At 54.1% G+C, this 19,973-nt stretch overlaps 1 protein-coding gene across 6 annotated transcripts in view; it reads right to left on the bottom strand.

Annotated features, from left to right (window-relative positions):
* Nucleotides 1-19,973, bottom strand: part of Rfx2 (regulatory factor X2) — a 61,705-nt gene that overhangs the window by 14,936 nt on the left and 26,796 nt on the right. For 5 of the 6 annotated variants that reach the window (XM_087909249.1, XM_087909250.1, XM_087909253.1 and 2 more), the window contains 7 exons: nt 14,930-15,021; nt 12,384-12,473; nt 10,805-10,875; nt 9,988-10,249; nt 4,653-4,727; nt 1,433-1,614; nt 553-672 (listed from right to left, as the gene is read on the bottom strand). In XM_087909249.1, the coding sequence (XP_087765375.1) occupies nt 553-672; nt 1,433-1,614; nt 4,653-4,727; nt 9,988-10,249; nt 10,805-10,875; nt 12,384-12,473; nt 14,930-15,021 (892 nt within the window). The remainder of the gene's footprint in view (nt 1-552; nt 673-1,432; nt 1,615-4,652; nt 4,728-9,987; nt 10,250-10,804; nt 10,876-12,383; nt 12,474-14,929; nt 15,022-19,973) is intronic. The other variant, XM_087909251.1, reaches the window with a different exon arrangement.

The following is a 19,973-nucleotide window of genomic DNA, read 5'->3' as shown; positions in this document are numbered from 1 at the left end:
TGGTCAGGGTGGAGCTCCATCTAGACTCCACCAGTGAGGGGCTGGGAGTGTGGTCAGGGGAGGAGCCCTGCCTAGAGTCCCCCAGTGAGGGGCTGGGGGTGTGGTCAGGGAAGGAGCCCTGCCTAGAATTCCCCAGGGAGGGGCTGAGGTGTGGTCACAGGTGTAGCCCTCGTCCTGAATTCTCCTGTGAGGAGCTGGGGAGCTCTGCCCCCTCCTAGAATGTTTGAGGTCCTCAACACCTCAATAAAACAGGATAATTAGGGTCTGTGGTTTCAACTACATGGTCTTCTAGAAAATATTGGAAATATAGACACCCAAAAAGAAAATAAATGAAAAATTAGTGTTGCCAAGGTCTGGGTGGGAGGCAGGCACAGGTGGAGGACAGGATCCCCTCATCTGACAGCACACGCCACTGTGTATTTGCCCAAACATACAAGAGGCAGAGGAGGAGACCTGGAGAATGGCCTGGTTTGCCTGTCATGTTTGGGAGACACTGTGGCTGCACCCTAGGTCTAGGGCTGCGGGTCCGGCAGCCTGGCCGGCGTCACCCACCTGGGCTTCTGGTGTGTGGGCTGCTGCCTCATGGCCATGTACTGTGTGTCATCCTGCAATCGGTTCAGAGGGGAGTCCGGCTTTAGGCGGATCCCATAGTAATGGTACTTCGAGTTGCCCCTGGAAACAAAACAGCACAAGGTAGGTACTGCGTGGGGACATTCAGGTTTGGCGCTCATGGGGACATTCTACACGCAGCAGCCACTGATGGGGAGGCAGCTGACATTTTAGGAAAGGCCAGGTGTGTCCAGCCCAGATCTGCCTACTGTGTTTATGACTGACGATCCTTCCCCAATTTCCCCAGTCTCCCGAATCTTCCCTAAACCCATCTCCCAGCTGGCCTGAATGCACCGTAGCCCAGGAACCTGCCCACATGTCCTGAGTGCTGGGAGACAGCTGCGTATCACCACACCAGGCAGGAGGAGGTGGCCCTGCCACACTCAGGGGCAACACATGGACAGATGAGCCCCAGTCTGGAAGCTGGCCTTCATGGCAGAGATGGCTGTCCTCTGCCACTGTCCCCCAGTGCCTCCCTTCTTCATCTGTTCCCAAGGAGAACCCACTTTTGCTAGTGCACAGTGACCCCGTGACTGGACAGCACGCAGGCTGGCTACCGCCGCACTCAGGAGGGTGAGGCAGAATGACTACCGGTTTCAAAAAGAGCTGTGAAGCTGTGTGGTGGTGCACACCTTCAATCCCAGTACTGGTGGGGGGGGGCAGGAAGGGGTGGATCTCTGGGAGTTCAAGGCCAGCCTGGGCTACTGTGAAACCCATCTCCTCCTAGCGTACCCCACTCCCACTCTGGGCGACTGCAAGTCAAGAAGCCTCCGCTGGAACTGGTCCTGTGGGCTCTGGGGGAGTCCTGGTCGCTGTCACCCACCTGGTCCCCAGGCGCCGCGTGCGCAGGCCCATGAACACAGAGCGGATAAGCTTGCCGAAGGACGCGGCGTTGACAGGCTCCAGCTTGTGCTCCTGGCAGTGGCGTAGGTAGTGGTTGTACAGGGAGCTGCGGGGCAGGCTCACGCCCTCGGCTGTCTCATAATTATCCAGAAGCCACTGGAGCTGGAGGACAGATGGGCATCAAAGGCTTGGAGTCCCAGGACAGCGGCTCACTTCCCTGTGCTGGCAAGGGTAGTGACAGAGCTACCTGTGTGGTACTCATGTCTGTCCCCTGAACACATATGCCAATCACTTCTGTCCATTCATCTGCCCACCCACCCACCCAGCCATCCATCCACCCACCCACCCATCCACCCATCCACCCACCCATCCATCCACCCACTCACCCAGCCATCCATCCACCCACCCACCCATCCATCCACCTACCCATCCACCCACTCACCCAGCCATCCATCCACCCACCTACCTATTCACCTATTTATCCATCTACCCCTGTCCATCCATGCATCCGTCCACCCACCCATCAATGCATGCATCCACACATCCATCCACTCATTGCTTTTATGCAAGTACACTTTGGCCTTTGTGTTCTCTGTCGTATTTTATGAGCCCCCATATGATGGAGACAGATCAGGCTATGTCTCCAGGCTGAAACAGACATAGCACCACATACCCAGGAACACCAAAGTCTCGAGGACCCACAGTACAGTGACAGATTCGATGCAGAAACAGGACAGTGGACATGGAGTCTTGTGTTCCAGGCCACAGGTCACTGATGGCCTGCTGCCCCAACCCCCAAAGTCAGAGGGCTCTGGGTAAAACCCAGACACCTAGGGATAGCTCGGAGGGTCAGTGAAAGGCACAGGTTGAGGCTGTGTACAGAGGCAGTGGCTTCGGGAGGCGCCAGACTACCACCTGCTCCCTGTGGGCGCTGCGCCCTCCTGTCTTGATTCTGTCTCAGAAGTTAGTCTTGTGACCTGACCCATGGCTGTCCTGTGACTGTGTGATGCTGACAAGGAGGCGTGTCCTTCTACATGTGAAGCCACTGTGGCTTGTGAATGGCGCCCACTGCCCACCCAGTCCCTCCCAGCTAGCCATGTGATCATTCCACTCCTCTGGAAAATGATTTGGCCCCAAGTGCTGCACGATGCCACAGGGCCCATCATTGCACAAGGATCCAGCGAGAACTTGGCTCTCACACATCAGGACCCTTGAACTCCTCCCAGCTCCGTGAGGCAGTGGCAGAGCTGGAGGTGTCCATGCAGGCGCCCAGCACCCGACACTAATGACACTTTAGGACCAAAGTCCAAGGTAAGGAGTCGCTGAAAAGAGGGGACCCTTGTCCATAGGAGCCTGCAGGGAATCTCTGGATGGAGGCTGCAGATGTCCCCGCAAACATTTTGAATGGCCTACAACAACTTAGGGGCTCTATCCCCACAGATGATTTTCCCGGAGTGCCTCCTCTGGCTGTTGGTGGTCACATTCATCTGCCTTCAGCCTGAGCCTGTGGCCAATCCCAGGCTTCCCCTCAAGGTGTAACCTGGGTGGTATGTGGCCCTTCCCTGGAACATGCCAAAGGCTCCTTGGGCGCTGTCCCCAGGAGGACACTGTCTCGCAGTGGAAGGGTTGGGCCCCCGGAGGAAGGAAATGGCCTCATCATTGCCTCCTGAGACAGGATACTTGCCACACACTGCCTGGGACAGCACCAACCTTATAAGCCCTCAAGGCTTCTAGACCTTTCTCTAGATCAGCATCTGCCCCTCTTCCTAGAGAGTCACAGTCTCCCACATCAGTCCACTGTGAACCTGGGCCATCAAGAAAGTATTGGGGGGGGGGCGGGGGGCGGTTCACAGGATCAAGCTGGACAAAAAGCAGATGTTAGAAGTCTTAGGGAAATGCCAATGGCCACAGTCCAACCCGGTCAGAAATGGTGGCACACTCCTGTCATCCCAGCCCTCAGGAGTCTGGGACAGCAAGCATGCAAATTCAAAGCCAGTCTCAGACACATAGTGAAACCCAGGCCAGCCTGGGCCACAGGAAAGTCTGTCTCAATAAACAAAAAATCAAACACCTAACAGTCAGGCCCATGGTCCCAGCAGCTACACCCAGCCCTGGGTAAGAGTATGTGGAGTTTGGGTCAACCTGGGCTACATAGCAAGGTCCAGCTTCTGAGTAAATAAATACCAAGGCACGGAGAGGCCCACCCGTTGGACAAGAGGCATTTGGGGGTGTTAGAGAGAGCTGAACATTTCCTCTCAGCTCCCCAGGACAAACACCGAGCCCTATGGTGTTCTAGTCCCATCCGGCCATGCTGAGTGAACCAGGGCGCTCAGCCCCGAGAGGCCTCCATCACAGAGCGAAGCCAAGAATGCCTGCTGCCTGCTGCGTGCCTTACATTTCCAAACTACACGGCCGAGGGCCTTCATGGCCACCCAGTCCCAAACCACCTTTCCCCTTTAGAAAGTTGTATTTTTGTTTCATTATTTAATTTTTATTATCATTATTTTTAGATTTATCTTATTTCATGTATACAGGTGTTTGCTTGCATGTAAGTCTGTGTAGCATGTGTATGCACTGCCCACAAAGGCCAGAAGAGGACATGAGATGCCCTGGAAATGGAGTCAGATAGCTGTGAACTCCACACGGTGCTGGGAACCGGACCAGGGTCTTCTGCTAGCCTCAGACCTGCTGTGCTGTGGAGGGTGACCTTGACCCCTGACCCCAGATCTGCTGTGCTGTGGAGGGTGACCTTGACCCTGACCACAGACCTGCTGTGCTGTGGAGGGTGACCTTGACCCCTGATCTTCACTGCTGGTGACAGTGTGAGGTATGAGCCGCCAACACCTGCTTGGTGGTGGTAGGAATGGATCCCCAGGTCTTAAGCTTGGTCCATCTTTTCCATTTTAAGACAGGATATTGTTATGCAGCACAGCTTAGTGGAAGACCTGCCAGCCTTCTGTCTGAGTTGGCAGGGACAAGCCTGGGACATGGGTGTCATCCTCAAGTCTAATACCCATGCAGCAGTGTGAGGGTAGGCATGGGGGTCTTCCTCAGGGATAAGGCTTCTGGGATTTTTGGCTAGTGTTTTTTCTCTCTCCCATTAGCCTCTGCAAGGCTGCATTCTGTCACATCCCTGGGTTTTTCTAACATCTGTGAGCACTCCAGACAGAGCAGGGTGTCCAGGGCCCCAGCGCACTTACGTGGCTGTTGAGTAGGCCGCCTTTGTGGGGGGCGAGGCCTTCGCTTTTTTGAAGAGTCTCAATCGCCATTTCAAGCTACGCAGATGTGTACAGAGACAGGACAAAACCAAAGAGGTGGTGGGGTGGGGTGGGGTGGGGTGGGGTGGGGAGAGAAGGAAATCAGATGGTTAGCGGCAGGCAGCCCACACCAGCCCCAGCCTGGCATCAGCAGTGAATGGCAGCGTTAGCGTGAGTGAAGCTGTGGCAGGCGCAAGGTCCTGCATCACGGTCCTGAGCCCAGAGCCCAAGACAGCAGCAGACAGGACGGCCACTGGTGGCTGACATCACATCTCAGCACAGGACACAAGGCACCAGGAGCCCAGCTTGTGCATCTCTCTGCAGGTTGAGGAAACATCAGAGTCCTCCTCCTCGGTCTCATCGCTCATTTGTGTTGCTCTTTATGTACGTGGGTGTTTGGCTTGCGTGTCTGTCTGTCAATGCAGTAAGTGCATGTACCTGGTGCCTGCAGAGGCCAGAGAGGGTGTCAGATCCCCTGCAACTGTGAGCCACGGCGGGCCCAGGTCCTCTGTGAGGGCCACTGAGTCACTTCTCCACCTTATCTTTTGACACAGGGTCTGTCACCTAACCTGGGGCTCGCTGACTCGCTAGCAAGCTCCTGGGATCCTCCTCAGCACTGGGGCCGCAGGCAGGCCCCGCCATGCCCAGTTTCTTAGGTGGGGGTTGAAGGGGCCAGAAACATCACCACTAAGCCCTCTCCCCAGGCCCTGAGAACCAAACTTCTACACAGTTGTGTGAACTCAGATGTGAGCCAGGCCAGAGTTACACATCCCAAACCATCCCGTTGTTGGGGACGGGACTGGGTCATGGGGTGCTGCCCCGGTGCACCCTTCTGCCTGATGAGGAGTTGGGAGTGGGGGGACACAAGGCCTGAGGACACAGTGGGGACAGAGTAGGCTTCCAGGGAGCTGTGACCTGGGCTGAGGACCCGGGTGGGGTGGAGGAGGAACGAGCTGCAGTTACGATGCCTGGCTGCGGCAGTGGTTCCCATGTGACTGTGTTGGGCATGAGCTGGCCCTGCAGCAAGAACTAACATCCGCCAGGATAGCAGAGGCTCCCGCTGGCTTTCACTCACCAGGCTCCCTAGAACCATGTTTGGGAGAGAGATACCAAGCCTGGTGACCTGAGTTTGATCCCTAGGATCCCCATGGAAGGAGAGAGTCCACTCCCACAAGCGGTCCTCTGACTTTCTGACCTCCTCAAGTGTGCACTGGCATGTGCATGCACACACACACAATAAACACAGACACAGTGTGATAAGAAAAAGCGGGGCCACGGCTTCGGAGGCCCTGGAGTCATGATGGACCTGTGATCTCCCACAGTGACATTGGATGAGCCAGGACATGAGCACAGAACACTGCAGGGCATGGGCAGGCAGAGGCTAGGGCCATCTTCTGCTCCTGCCAGTGTTGAGCACAGGTGGGGTGCCAGCAGCAGAGGGAAGCAAGGTGGCCTGATGGGCTGCAGGGGTGACTGGGTGAGTATCAGCTGAATAGACCAGCAGGCAAATTCTTCCCACTTCTGGGACCTTCCATGAGGGACCTAGACAGCCCCTTGCTCAGTGGGAGAGGAGCCCTTCAAGGACGTGGACAGTGAGTGACAGCAGGTTTGAACCTGAGCTAATGACTCTGTTGCACTATTAAAAACTGCTGAGGCCCCCAATGAAAGAGAGCTGGGGGGGACTGTGGTGGGCTCACCCGTTTGTGCAAGTGGACGTCAGAGGTTGGTGTAGCTAGGACTCTTTCCTGGTCGCTTTCTGTCTTACTTTTTGAGACAGGGTCTCCCTCCCCGTGAACCTACAGCCTGCTAACTCTGCTGGGCTTGCCCACGAGCCCCAGGAACCCTCCTGTCCCCGATTGGGATGACACCTGTGCACCTCCATGCCTTGCTTTTATAGGGCCCATGTTTGCTCAGTAGGCACTTTACCCACCAAGCCACTCCCCAGTCCCTATGTCTGTCTGTCTGTATGTCTTTTTAAATTTGAAACAGGGTCTTACTGTGCAGCCCCGGCTGGCCTGGAACTCACAAAGATCCTCCTACCTCTGTCTCCTGAGTGCTGGGATTAAAAGTGTGCACCACCATACCTGGCACAAATTTTGTTTTTAAGGGTGATATTTATCAGGCCAGATGTGGGGAGGAGCACCAGTACTTGGGAGGATGAGGCAGGAAGATGGCGAATGTGTCTCTCCCAAAACAAAACCCAAACCTCTCAAGCAACAAGAAGGAATTAAACCTAACGTTTCCCACAGAGCTTATGGTGGAACAATTAAATCTATGGATTCACTCTTTTAAAAGTAATTGACCCATCATAAGTCACCATTAATAGTATTAAAAATAAAGATAACTATCTTCTCTAATTATCAAAAAACTAGAGGACTTGAATGCTTACATCTGTGTGGACCTCCTCTATCTCTGGGTCTGGAGGGTGGTGAGGCCTTAGCTCTGCGTCCCTACCTGCTCTCCCAGCGTAGAGGTACTGTGTGGAAAGAATCTTGTCCTCACAAAAACAAGCAGCTGTCCTACCTCACTGTGAGTCGTCCTACCTAACGTCACACTGCAGGACTGGCAGTCTCTAAAACTTAGCTGCAACATGGAGTCTTGCCACATCTGCGAGCTCACCACACGCAGTTGGCATGTAAAATACACCACATCTGGAGTAAGGGTGAAGTCAGGACCACCGCCCCTCCAGGAGAGCGATGGATACACAGGAGACCTCATGTAAGTGACAAGTGGGCAGCCACCGGCTGGCACCTCATCCAGTAATGACGACGGCAGCAGCAAGAGAAACCCAGAGGTCTCACATAGCCCCTGGGGGGCAGTCCATCAACGTGGCCGGCTCTTGGCTCGCCAACAGATTGCAGGGCTCACCATGACAAAGAATACAGATTTTACTGTGGCCCAGAAAGGTAATCAAACAATTGATCAGCGACAACTGCTCCAACAGCAAACCCTGGGAGGATGGAAGAATGGGGCAGCTAGGGCTTCCACACAATAGAGCTGAAGAAACTCTTTGCTACAGAAAATTATGATGCACCCAAATATGGAAAGATGAGTCTGTACACAGGGCCATCCTGAGGGCCCAGGACAACACAGTGGGTTTATGACTTAGGTCAACTTTATACGGCCAAGGAGCTAAGAGCAGAAGGACAAACAAGGACTGTGTCCCATAAAACAAAGACCCCACCAATGGTTCCAGAGCGGGGGAGGGGGGGGAAGGAGAGCAACTTTGTATCTGAAGATAAAGTATCTGAAAACACCCCAGACTTGAGGAAAGACACCAGTCCACACATTCAAAGTTCCCTCTGTGTCAGACTGCAAATGATAACAACAACAATAAAAGACTTGAAAGATAAAAAAGATACAAGGAAACAAAGAGAATTGTTAACTTGAAATACTGTCTACCCCTTTAAAGTATGTGTTTTTGGTGTCAGCTGCTCTGAGCATCCCGTCTCCCTCTCCAGAGGCGAAAACGACAGGTGGGCCCCATGCCCATCAGTCCACCTGGCATTTTCATGGGTTCTGGGGACTCAGACTCAAGTGCTTATGTTTGCACATTCAAGACACACTGTGGACACTGTTGTCCCTGGGGAGGATCTGTGACGCGACGGCCAGCGTGTGGGACAGGCTGCCCAAGCCCACGGCATCTCATGGAAATGATCGAGGCTGTGAGAACTCCACAACAAGTTCTCCAGCCTGCCCACTGAGGGACAAGGTCTTATGTGTCCCATGCTGCCAGGCTCAAGTGTCGGTGGCCGGAGCAGCAAGTACAGCACTGGAACCTCACAGCCCTCAGAAAGCAAGTGGTCTGGTCTCACCTGTCCTCAGGACTAGCTGCTGGAGTCTCAGTGGATATAGGAAGAGAGAATATACGCAACTGGCGTGAATGTACATTTGCATGTGTGTGTACACACGTTTAGGACAAGGTCCATAGTAGGAATGATGCTTTAGGTTGCTCTTCCACTGTCTTCAATGAGGCAGGCTCTCTCAATCAAACTCAGAGCTCACAGATATGGCTAATCCCTACAGAGCTTGCTTCAGGGACCCTGGAGTTGCAGGTGTGCCTTCCCAGCACTCACAAGCATTCGGGGTCCCTGTGCTTGCACATTTAAGCACTGAGCCATCTCCCAAAACGCTCAATTTAAACAATTTAGAAAAGAAAGCACAGACACAGGAAATGTTTGCAAATCATGTGTCTGATCTGTTTCTGGAACATAAAGACTTCTCCACACTCAGGAGCAGGAAGACACCAGCTGAGCCTCAAGCAGACTATTCAAGTGATCCTCAACCACAGGGCAAGTGCCTGTCTGGCTATCGTCCCCAGCTAGAAAACACAAATGACCACCACAGAGAGGCTCCAGGATAGAGAAAATGAAAAAAAAATGTCAACAGCTACAAGAGCTGGCAAGGAAGCAACTTTTACTCCCTGACCAGGTGACTAAATGCACCACTGGGCAATGGGAAGTGAACTGGTGGCTTTGTAAGAAGCGGGCTGCACAGCAACCCCACTTGGAGGCATTTCTCCCCCCCCCAGGAGCAAAGACAGCACCCTGACTGCTCAGCCTGAATTCCTCACTGTGTTCCCAGCCAGAAACCTCCAGCTGGGCACATAAGGAACTGGGGACTCAAGTCAGGGGTCTGATGGCCACGTGGTGAGGGCAGGAAACCAGACCCAGGGCAGCCAGCAACTCTGCTTCTGACAGCCCACAAGTGTCAGACCAGACAGAACAGATCCATAGCTGCCAGCATCTAGGCCAGGGTTTTTTGTGGGGTTGGTGGAGGATGTGCCATGAGAATTCACGAACCTACACACATCGAGTCCCACAGGGCTCTGCGTCAGAGAGCAGGTGTGAGTGTGTGGTGATTTAAAAAATGATAAAATAGCAATAAACATCAAAAGCAGAGATGCAGCTGGATACTTGGGAGGCTGAGGCAGAGGAATAACTGAGGTCAGCCTATACTTCAGGGGAAGTTCTGGACCAGCCTGGGACACAGCAGAACCCTGTCTCAGCTCCCCTTTCCTGTAAAACCTCCAAAGACCAAATGAAGTTTTATGTAAGCAGGAGAGCAGCGAACTAGCTGCACCAGGAGGCTGCATCCTGCAGAGGCACAGCCGCTTGTCAGGGATGGGGCGGGGCCCTGGGATGCCAGTGAGAACAGGACCACCAGGAGGGGCTCTGCTCCCCAACATTCTCACGGCCTGGTCCTCCTGCTCACCTCCCTGCGTGTCGGATGCCTAGGCTAGCAGGGCTACAGCTGCCCACGGGGCCTTTCTACATACCGTGGCAGGCGAGGAGCGTGCAGTGTGGGCCAGGGAGTGTCTTGTGCTGTCCATGCCCCCATGGATGAGGTAGGCTCCTGCTCCAGACACGATGGGGGTCCCTGCAACATCCATGGTGATGCCCACCATGCCGTGGGAGGGGACTGCCGGTGGGGATGAGGCCGCCACTGTCACCTGAGCACCACCTGGAGTCTCAAAGTAAGACGCTGCACTGCTGGGGGCGTAGAGCTGAGGGTCTGGGTTGTAGGCATAGGCCGCTCGACTGTGGGACAGAAAGTGCCACCATTTTATAACAAATACATTCGAAGAAGAGAACAAAAGGAAGAAAGAAGACACAGGGCTGGAGGGCTTGCTGCTCCTGCAGAGGACCCACGTTTGGTCCCAGCACCCACTCCACAGCTCACAGCCACCCACAGCCACCTGTGACTCCAGCCCCAGGAGACATGACACCCCTGCTGGTCTTGATGGGCACTGCACTCACACACACACACACACACACACACACACACACACACGAGTATGCATCACCACTACAAATGCACACACACAAAAGAGAGATAGAAGAAAGAAAATTCAAGAAAGTTTCAGAACAGCTTAAAAACTGGAAAATAAGCTTCATAAACGGCCTAGAGGGAAAGTTTTCAGGCTATTGTTCTCCAGGGGACTGTGGCTTTGGTTTGATATTTTTATAGTTTTCTAGAAGCCAACTCAGATCTCAGGACAGGGAGGGACATGACCCTGGGGACATGATTCCACATGAACCCCATAGAGAACACTGGAGTTGAGAGTCTGTGGGGGCCCCACGGGAGACACGTACATGGCTCCATTGGCATAGACCGCATCCCCGCCCTCCACGTACTGCACCTGCGCCGGGTATACATGCTGCACCTGCAACGACATGTAGGTACAAGTCACACAGGGCCTCATCATGGCTTGGGGCCATGGACACAGAGCTTAGTGATTTATGCATGTACTTAAGTATCCATGAGGCAGCCTCATGTAGCCCAGGCTGGCCCTGAACTATGTAGCTGAGGATGACCTTGAACTCCTGACCCTCCACCTCCTAAGTGCAGTGCTGTGCCTGGTTTAGGCAGCAGCTAAGCAGCTTCTGTCCCATGTGGGTTGGACTAGGGACACTGTGGCTGCCATGGAGGAAGGCTACCTGTTTCAGGTATGGCAGAGGCTGTGTGGTCCCCTGCAGGGGTGGGGAGATGGGGAAGATGAGAACTGGGCTGGAAACAGAGGCAAGTCTGGAGAGGGCTTGAAGAGGGACAGAGGTACCTGCGATACCACCCCACCCACACCTCATCTCCACCCCACTGCTCCCACATCCCGCCTCCCCCCCCACTGCCCCCCACATCCTGCATCCCTCTCCCCCTACCCCCACTGCCCCCCACATCCTGCCTCCATCTCTCCCCCTCTACTGCCCCATCCCCACAACCTCCTCTCTCCTGTGGTGGGCAGCTCAGCCCTGGGCAGAAGCTTTAGAGTAGATGTCGAGCGTGCTGTGGCCCAAACTTCAGCCTCTTCCCTAGCCAGTCTATGGGGAACCATCTCAGCGGTCTTGGACTTTCTGGGGTCCCAGAGTACAATGACCACCCACAACTTGGGGGCTCAGAGCTCTAAGTGGAATCCCCAGGGAGAGGGAGGGAGAGAAAGCCTGGCTGGGGCAGTCCAGACCTGGGGGGCGGGGCCTCTAGGCTCGTGCTGGTGCTGGTGCCCTCCTCCTACAGTGCCACTGGCCAGGTCCTGGCGATTCGTAGCACCCCTGGTGCTTGGTGCTTTCTGGGGATCTGTACACTTTCCCCAGTCTTTGACAAAGTCACAGTCACCCACTCCCTGCCTGCGGCCAGGCAGCGTCTCAGAAGCAAAGGCCACTTAACCCTGGGACTTTTTGTTTTGTTTGTTTTTCTAGATGGGGGTTTCTCTGTATAGCCCTGGCTGTCCTGGAACTAGTGCTGGGATTAAAGGTGTGCGCCACCACCGCCCGGGAAGCCCTGTGCCTTTTACAGAGCTCCAGGTGGCCCGAAGTCAGCCTGGCCTGCTGTGGCTGGCAAGTGCCTCTGAGAACAAAGGGAAACTACTTTTCTTCACTTACTGCATGGTAAGTGGGTTTCCCTTCTTCTTCTTTTTTTTTTTTTTCTTTTTGAGACAGGGTTTCTCTATGCAGCCCTGGCTGTCCTAAAACTCTCTCTGTAGACCAGGCTGGTCTTGAACTCACAGAGATCCACCTGCCTCTACCTCTAGAGTGCTCATCACAACCACCCAGTGGTGAATTCTTTTTTCTTTAACACAGCTTCCATAGATTCCTGGTGACCGCAGACACTAGTAACAACAGGAAACAGCTCACAAGCCAGAGGCTGCTCACAACTGGTAGGTGCCAAAGGGGTCCTTACCTGGGGTGGCACCGGCTGGACTCTGGGGAGTGTGAGTGGCTGCATCGGGGCACCCTTGGGAGTCGAGCCCGTGGCTTGAACCAGCACCCTCTGCAACAGACAATGGGACAGTCAGACTTGCTGGAGATCAGCACTGTGGAAGACCCACTCAGAACCATGGCTCGCTGTCCCACTACTACTGGAACCCACGGGAAATCAGGCACAGGTAGGCACACAAGCCACACACATATGGACCACACTGAAACACCCTTTTGGGAATATGAAGTTCAGGCCCAGGAGCTGGGGTAGGAGTTGGATCTTTCCTGCAGGGGACCCTGTCCTGACCCTGTCCCTCACTGACCAGAGCAGTAGCTTGGCCATTAGATCAGATGTAGGGGCGTAGGCAGCAGGGGAGGGGGCACAGGAAATTGTGACCCCACTTTCTAAGTAGTGCTGAGAGAATCAGGACTTGTTGCTCTCTAGTGTTCAAGGACATCTGTGCAAGTCACACATGGTACTGTCATGACGGCTGGGCCAGTGGGTGAGGGGCAGCCACTGTGAGCTACAGTCAGACAACCCCAGAGGGACGCAGGCCACTGTAGGGACCCCAGCACACGAAAGTAGATACACATGGTGTCTGTCCTCACTGTTGGAGGCAGGGCTCTGACACCCACCACAGCACAGAGAGAACTTGAGGACAGACGTGGGGTTCCAGGACAGAACTCAGAGACAGGGAGTCATTTGGGACAGGAAAGGGAGGCACAGCTGCTGATGGGGGTGGTGGGGAGTGATGGAATATTCTGGAATTAGAGAGAAAGGATGGCTGACTTCTGTAAATGCGATAAAAACCAGTCTGCTCTCAAGTGGTTCATTTTATATTGTGCCAATTCCACCTCAAGTAAAGCATGGTTGGGGGTGGGGGCTGGAGAGATGACTCAGCAGTTAAGAGCACTGGCTGCTCTGTCAGAGGTCCTGAGTTCAATTCCCAGCACCCACAGGGTGGCTCCCAACCATGTCTAATAGACTCTGACGCCCTCTTCTGGCCTGCAGGCGCACACACAGACAGAGCACTCACACATAAAACAAATACCTAAATGTTTACAAGGAAGAGAAATTAGGAAGAGCTTGGAGAGACTCCGGGTAAGAGCCCTCGCTGTCTAGTGTGGCCTCAGGACACAGGAGCTGGAGACGACAGGGATTGGGACTCGCAGGTGGCCTCCAGCCTGGCTCCTGTGACAGACCCTGTCTCAGGGGAATAAGGTGGAGAGGGAAAGAAGCCCCACACAATCCACCTGGCAGCCACATGCTACACACATGTGTGTGTGCCTGTGTCTGGCACACACCTGTAATTCAGTACCCAGGAAACTGAGGCAGGAGAATTAGCTGCGAATTTGAAGCAAGTCTGCACTAAAGAGTGAGAACTCATTTAGAACCCCACAAAGTATGGTGGTCGTCATTTCTAACACCATATAAATGGGGCTCAGGCACTGTCAGGCCCTGTCTCAAAACCCAAAAACCACAAATATTAGGGATAGGGTGGTGTGATGGTGACCCTGTGACTCTAGCATTCAGGGTCGGAGAAGGAGTGAGGCTGAGGCAGGAGGATTGCTGACAGTCCCAGATCAGGCCTGGCTACATAGTGAGACCTCATCTCAACAAAGTAACAGAACAAAACAGAACCCCAGAATTTGTACCCACAGTTAACACCAGGTAGTGCAACTGGGTGGTTAGAGCCTGGCAGTGAATGGCCATTTAATCAGAACCCGTGTAGACTGAGGCGGCTCACATCTAGGGCACGCATGCTTTCATCTGCACCAGGACCCAGGGACCTGAGCTGCGGGGGTGGCACCCGCAGACAGGTCACTGCCATGACCTGGGGCAGCTTTGAGAGAAAGCTGAGTCACAGCCCCTGAGAGCACGAGGGCCAGAGGCATAGGAGCCCTCCACCTCCGCTGCCCTCAGAAGAGAAAGCTACAGGGCACAGTCGCGGTGGAGACCCACAATTCCAGGCCCTAGGAGCTGAGGCAGGGCTGGGTTACAGACTAAAATTCTGTCTGAGAAGCCCAAGACCTGAGGAGGGGAGGGAACTGGGGAGGGGAGGAGGGGAGGGACTGGGGAGGGAACTGGGGAGGGGAAAGGACAGGGGAGGTGAAGAAGTGGGGGTTGGGGAGGTGAGGAGGTGGGGAGAAGATGATGGGTTGAAAAACACTCAAGACCTTGGGTTCTACGCCTATGTGGGAGAGGGCAGGAGAAGGAGGTGGAGGAGATGGAGGAGGAGATGGAAGAGGAGATAGGAAGGAGGGGATGTGGAGGAGACAGAGGAGGAGATGGGGTGGGATGGGAGGAAAGTGAAGGAGGAAGAAGGTGGAAAGAAGGAGGGAAGGTGCCATCCCAAGAATCCTGTTCACAGTTGTGTTCTCAGGTTCTTTCCTAAGGCACACAGCTTCCAGTGCAGGAGGAACAGCTGAAGGCTGGGGTCGGCCTCCTTTGATCTGTGTCCTGGTTCCTTTGGTGGCACCTTCCAAACACCAGGGGGAGCACGGAGGTGGAGGGGCAGGCACAGTCACCTGTGGGGAGGCTGGCACTGGCTGGGCTGTAGGACGCAGAGCCACGGATGCTGGTGAATCTGCTCCACCTTCGGAGTTCTGCATGCTCGGACCTAGAGTGGAAGAGAGCTGTGGTGAGGAGGCAGCCACACCCCTGGAGTCCCCAGGGACTGACCTCTGCAGTTGGCTTCTAAACCACAGTTGAAGCTGAGGGACCCTGGCCACAGAGACTGGGAGACACTCCATGGATAGAGCACCTACCCAAAAACAGTGAGGACCTGAGTTCAAATCCCCAGAACCCATGTAATAAACAGGCCTGGAGTTTGCGGTTGTAACCTAGCCCTGGATGAATAGGCAGTCTGGAGTCCCAGGTTTAGTGAAGACGCTGTCTCAAAGAAGACAATAGAGGTTGACTCCCAGGCCACACAAATGTATAAACTAACTAATACACTTACACTCATTTGTGTGTGCATGCACATGCGTGTGTTGCTCATGAGAGGATGCCTGTGCGGGGGTGGGGGGCACCTGCAGGAGCCGGTCCTCCCCTTCCAGGGTTGATCCCAGGCCTCAGAGCCAGCACCTTTCTGACTGGCAATCCCTCTCACAGTCTTCCTTATTCCTGAGGCTCCTGGTCAGTCCCAAACTCTACTGCAGAGTCTCCGCCAGGCCGCATCCACCCTGTACCAACTTCTGTGGTACCGGCGCTTGCACTTTGCCTGCCTAAAGTTGATTATTTAATTTTTATCTTTAAAAAATCTTATTTATGCTGGGCAGTGGTGGCACACACCTTTAGTCCCAGCACTCAGGAGGCAGAGGCAGGTGGATCTCTGTGAGTTCGAGACTCAGCCCAGTCTACAAGAGCTAGTTCAGGACAGGCTCCAAAGCTAGAGAAATCCTGTCTCAAAAAACAAAAATAAAATCTTATTTATTTCACGTGTGCGGGTATTTGCCTGCATGTGTTCATGCACCATGCTGAGTTGAATGTGAACGGAACCAGGTTCTCTTGAAGAGCAGATGGCGCTTGTAACTGCTGAGCTGTCTCTCAGTCCTCTCGGTCCCTAATCCTAATGCCTTTTTTTTTTAATGTTTAAAGACATAACAGATTAAAAGAGTGTGCCCCCACGATAAGCCCTCTGGGTTCCACGCCCGCCTGCGCTGCCCCAGGACTAACACTAGATGGCGCCAGAGCCATGCAGAGCAGGGGCACAGCCACCGAGGACCCAGACAGGAGCTTGAGGTGGTCAAGACAAGGAGTCTGAAGCCAGCCTGGGCTGCATCAGACCCTGAGCTAGAAAAGCAAAATAAAACATTTTGTAAGAAAAAATCTCTTGTATATACATCCGCAGGAGTAAGTAGCTGTAAGGAGTGATGAATGAATGAAGTCATTGAGTTCCTCGCATTCCAGAACCAAGGAGAAAGCTGTGTGCTTAACTTCCCAGGGACTGGGGCAGAGGTGGGGGTGGGGGATGAGATGCGGGGGTTGGTGGGGTGGAGGGAGCTGGAGTTCATAGCCAGCCTGGGCTACTGAGTCAAACAAATAAAATTTGTCACCAAAGTCTCACAAGAATGAAATGACTGGGGAGGCAGAAGCAGGAGGATCTGGTCTACAAGAGCTCCAAAGCTACAGAAAAACCCTGTCTCGAAAAACAAAAACAAAATAACAAAAAAAGAAGAAAATGACTAACACCTGGCTGCTTCCATGTCTGAGTAACAAACACCTCAGTGCCTCTCCAATCACCTCAGCCGCTCTCCAGACAGGCACCTCAGCCGCTCTCCAGACAGGCCTATTGGAATTCCCTCTTCCTCCAGCTCCTTTGCTGGTTTTCATCTGAGAGACTTGGAGACAGTGTGTGAGCACGGGCCCACTCAGGTGGCTGTCTTACTCACCCTGGCCAAGAACAAAAACTCTATCTAGTGTTCTTCCTCAGAAAATGGATGAAAACTGCGGACTGAGAATTTTAGTTCTGAGCCAGGGTCTCCTGTTGGCTTCAGAACCCTATGTAGGCTAGGAATGGTGGGCACACCTCTAATCCCAGTACTCAGGAGGCAGAGGCAGGTGGAACTCTGAGCTTGGGGCCAGCCTGGTCTACAGAGTGAGTTCCAGGTCAGGGCTACACAGAGAAATGCTGTCTTGGAAAAACCAAGTCCCTATGTAGCTGAGGTTGATCAAGCCCTAATCCTCCTGTCTCCACCTCCTGAGTGCTGGGATGGCAGGTGTGAGCCACAGCACCTGCTTTCTGTGAAGCAGGGACTGAAGCTGGGACTTCACACTTTGTGTTCCACCCGCTGAGCCCAGCCCTATGGACGTGAATATTTAGAAACATAAAGGTCTAACAGTGGACCAGGTGTGGTGGCCACGCCTCTGGTCCCAGCATGAGGAAGGGCCAAGGGGGTCGGGACTCTGAGTTCCAGGCCAACTGGGCTTTTCCTGAGTCTCTGTCTCAGAAACAAACACCACAAAGGGAGAGGGTGGTGAATGGCCACCCGTCCTGAGGAACAGACCAGGTCTTTCTCCATCCTTGCATCAGGGTGGGAGCCCTCTGTCACTGGGTCCCCTCCTCACTCAGGACGAGTGATGCTGGTGACAACGGGCGAGGAGTGTGTGAGTCGAGTGACAATGTTCAAGCTTGTCATGTAATAAGGACATGGATGCACACCACAGGTGACAGGCTACACATGAGGTGTGCTCGCATGAGTATGCCTCTGTGTGTCTGTGCGTGTCTGTATGCGTATGCGCACGCAATGCACACCTGCATGTGAGCGCAGAAGTGTCTGTCCACGCATGTGTGCATGCGTGCACATGTACGTGCATATCTGTGAAGGTCTGAGGGAATCAGCAGCAGTGTGAAGGCAGACATGGAAGTCTTCCACACAGGTTCTCAGGTTCTCTGCTTGTCTTGACCCTGGTTTCTCTCCAGAGGGGCTATGAGCACCCTACCATCATGCCTCTCTGAGTCTCGATCCTGGTTCCCGGTGGCCCAGCTCTGTCACACACTGGTCAGAGGTCCAAGAGGAGACTGGAGTGCCCCCAGCCAGTCCCGAGTCCACCCCTGCATTTCTCCTTGACCTTGACAGAGTGCCAAGTGCAGAGACTGCCCTGCAGGTCACAGTGGCGTAGCCGCCCGCCCACGGTCTCCAGGCGACTGCAGGGGCAGTGGCTCTCTCACCAGCTGGCTGGGCTGCAGTGAGCTGGCTGGGACTGGACGGGGGCCAGGTGGATCTGCTGGGGAAGCGCCCTTTGTTTACAGGAAAACTCTCCGGTTGCCTAGCAACCAATGGGCAGGCAAGGAAGGGTGGGAGGCTGCAAGCCATTTCTGGGCTGGGTTCCTGGCTGCCCTGACTCACTGTGACCTTAAGCAATCTCTCTCTCTTCTGTCCCCACCCCTCCGTTCACCCACAGGGGAGCTGTGGCCTCATCACACCTCACCTGGAATCGCGGGGATGGAGCCTGGCTGGTTAAGTTCTGCTTGGGGGACCCAGGCCTCAGTTGGTCTTAGTATCGTCTGGTTGGTACCTGGATAGATAGCACTTGAGGTTCCACCTCCTAAGAATGGAGCTGGCATCCCCCCACTCTGAGTGAGAGGGGACAGATCCAGCCAGATGGGCCCAGGCTCCAACTCCCCATCAGCCTTCCTCCGTGTTCCTGATGTCAAAACTCCCTGGTTCTGGTGACATAAGGTCTCAGGAGCTGGGGGCCCAGGTGTGAGACAGGACAGTGGCGGCCTGTTGAGGGGAACTGCCCCACTCAGCACAGGTGACATGCTGGCATTTGAGGAGGTGGCCTTGGTGGCTGCACCTTGTCCTTTCTTGTCAGAGAGTGCTGTGGACCTAGGCTTTTCTCTTTCCTGGATTCTGTCCCCCACACCTGAACTGACTCCAGCAGATATCCAGGGCTGAGAGTGCTAAGTGACGTTCACACCAGGTTCACATGGGTGACAGTCACACATGTCCCCAGGAAGGGCCAGGACCCTCATCAGGTGAGACCTCCAGGGTCAGGGCCACCCAGGGAGGCCCAGAGACTCAGCCTTTCCTAGTCATTACCTGCTAGAGCCAGAGGCTGAGGGAGGGAGAGGAGACAGATCTGAGAGCTGGGGTACCCTAGCCAATGTCTGTCTCAGGCACCCCATCATCTTTCCTTCAGTTGAGCTTTTGGGGTGCCTGACTCCACTCCTATTTTTGTTTCTGAGAGTTTTGGAGCCTGGGTCTCCAGGAGCCCTGCTGAGACTGACCTTGAACTCCTGACCCTCCAACATCCACTACTCCAGGGCTGCAAGGGCAGGTGTGTGACGTCCATCTCCACACCTGGCTTATGTTGGGGGCTGGAAATGACAACTATTCCCCCCGCTGTAAACCTGGAGAGCACGTTCTTTTTTCCAGCCCACAAGAGGCCTCAGTGGCTCAAGGCACTTGCCACCAAGCCTGACAACCCAAGTTCAATCCCCAGGGCCCACTGAAAGCTGCAATCTCTTGGCATGTATGTGTGGCACCTCCCCCAACACACACACATAATATATAAATATAACAAACAAGCCAGGCAGTATTGGCGCACGCCTGTAATCCCAGCACTCGGGAGGTAAAGCCAGGTGGATCTCAAGAGTTCGAAGCCAGCCTGGTCTACAGAGCGAGTTCCAGAACAGGCTCCAAAGCTGCACAGAGAACCCTTGACTCGAAAAAACAAAATTAAAAAAAAAAAAAAAAGTGAGTTCCAGGATAGCCAGGGCTACACAGAGAAACACTGTCTCAAAGAAAACAAATGTGTGTGTGCGCGCGCATGTGTGTGGGCACGTGTGCATGTGTTTGCATGTTTGTGTGCATATGTGTGCGTGTGTATGTGTGTGCATGTTTGTGTGCATATGTGTGTGTGTATGTGTGTGCATGTTTCTGCGTGTGTATGTGTGCATGTTTGTGCGCGTGGGTGCATGTACGTGTGTGTCTGTCATGAGGGAGAAGCCGTGGGAAGGAGTTGTGCCTGCAGAGGTGAGTGACAGGTTTCAGCATTGTGGGAAGTTGGAGTGCTGCAAGTCCTAATTACAGTTTTTCTTGGGCCAGTCTTAGCTCCTGAGAG

The sequence above is a fragment of the Myodes glareolus genome, chromosome 8, assembly GCF_982192425.1.
Source record: "Myodes glareolus chromosome 8, mMyoGla1.1, whole genome shotgun sequence".
NCBI classification, from domain to species: domain Eukaryota; kingdom Metazoa; phylum Chordata; class Mammalia; order Rodentia; family Cricetidae; genus Myodes; species Myodes glareolus.
Note: the sequence above shows the minus strand (reverse complement) of the source record. Positions and strands in the feature narration are given on the sequence as shown.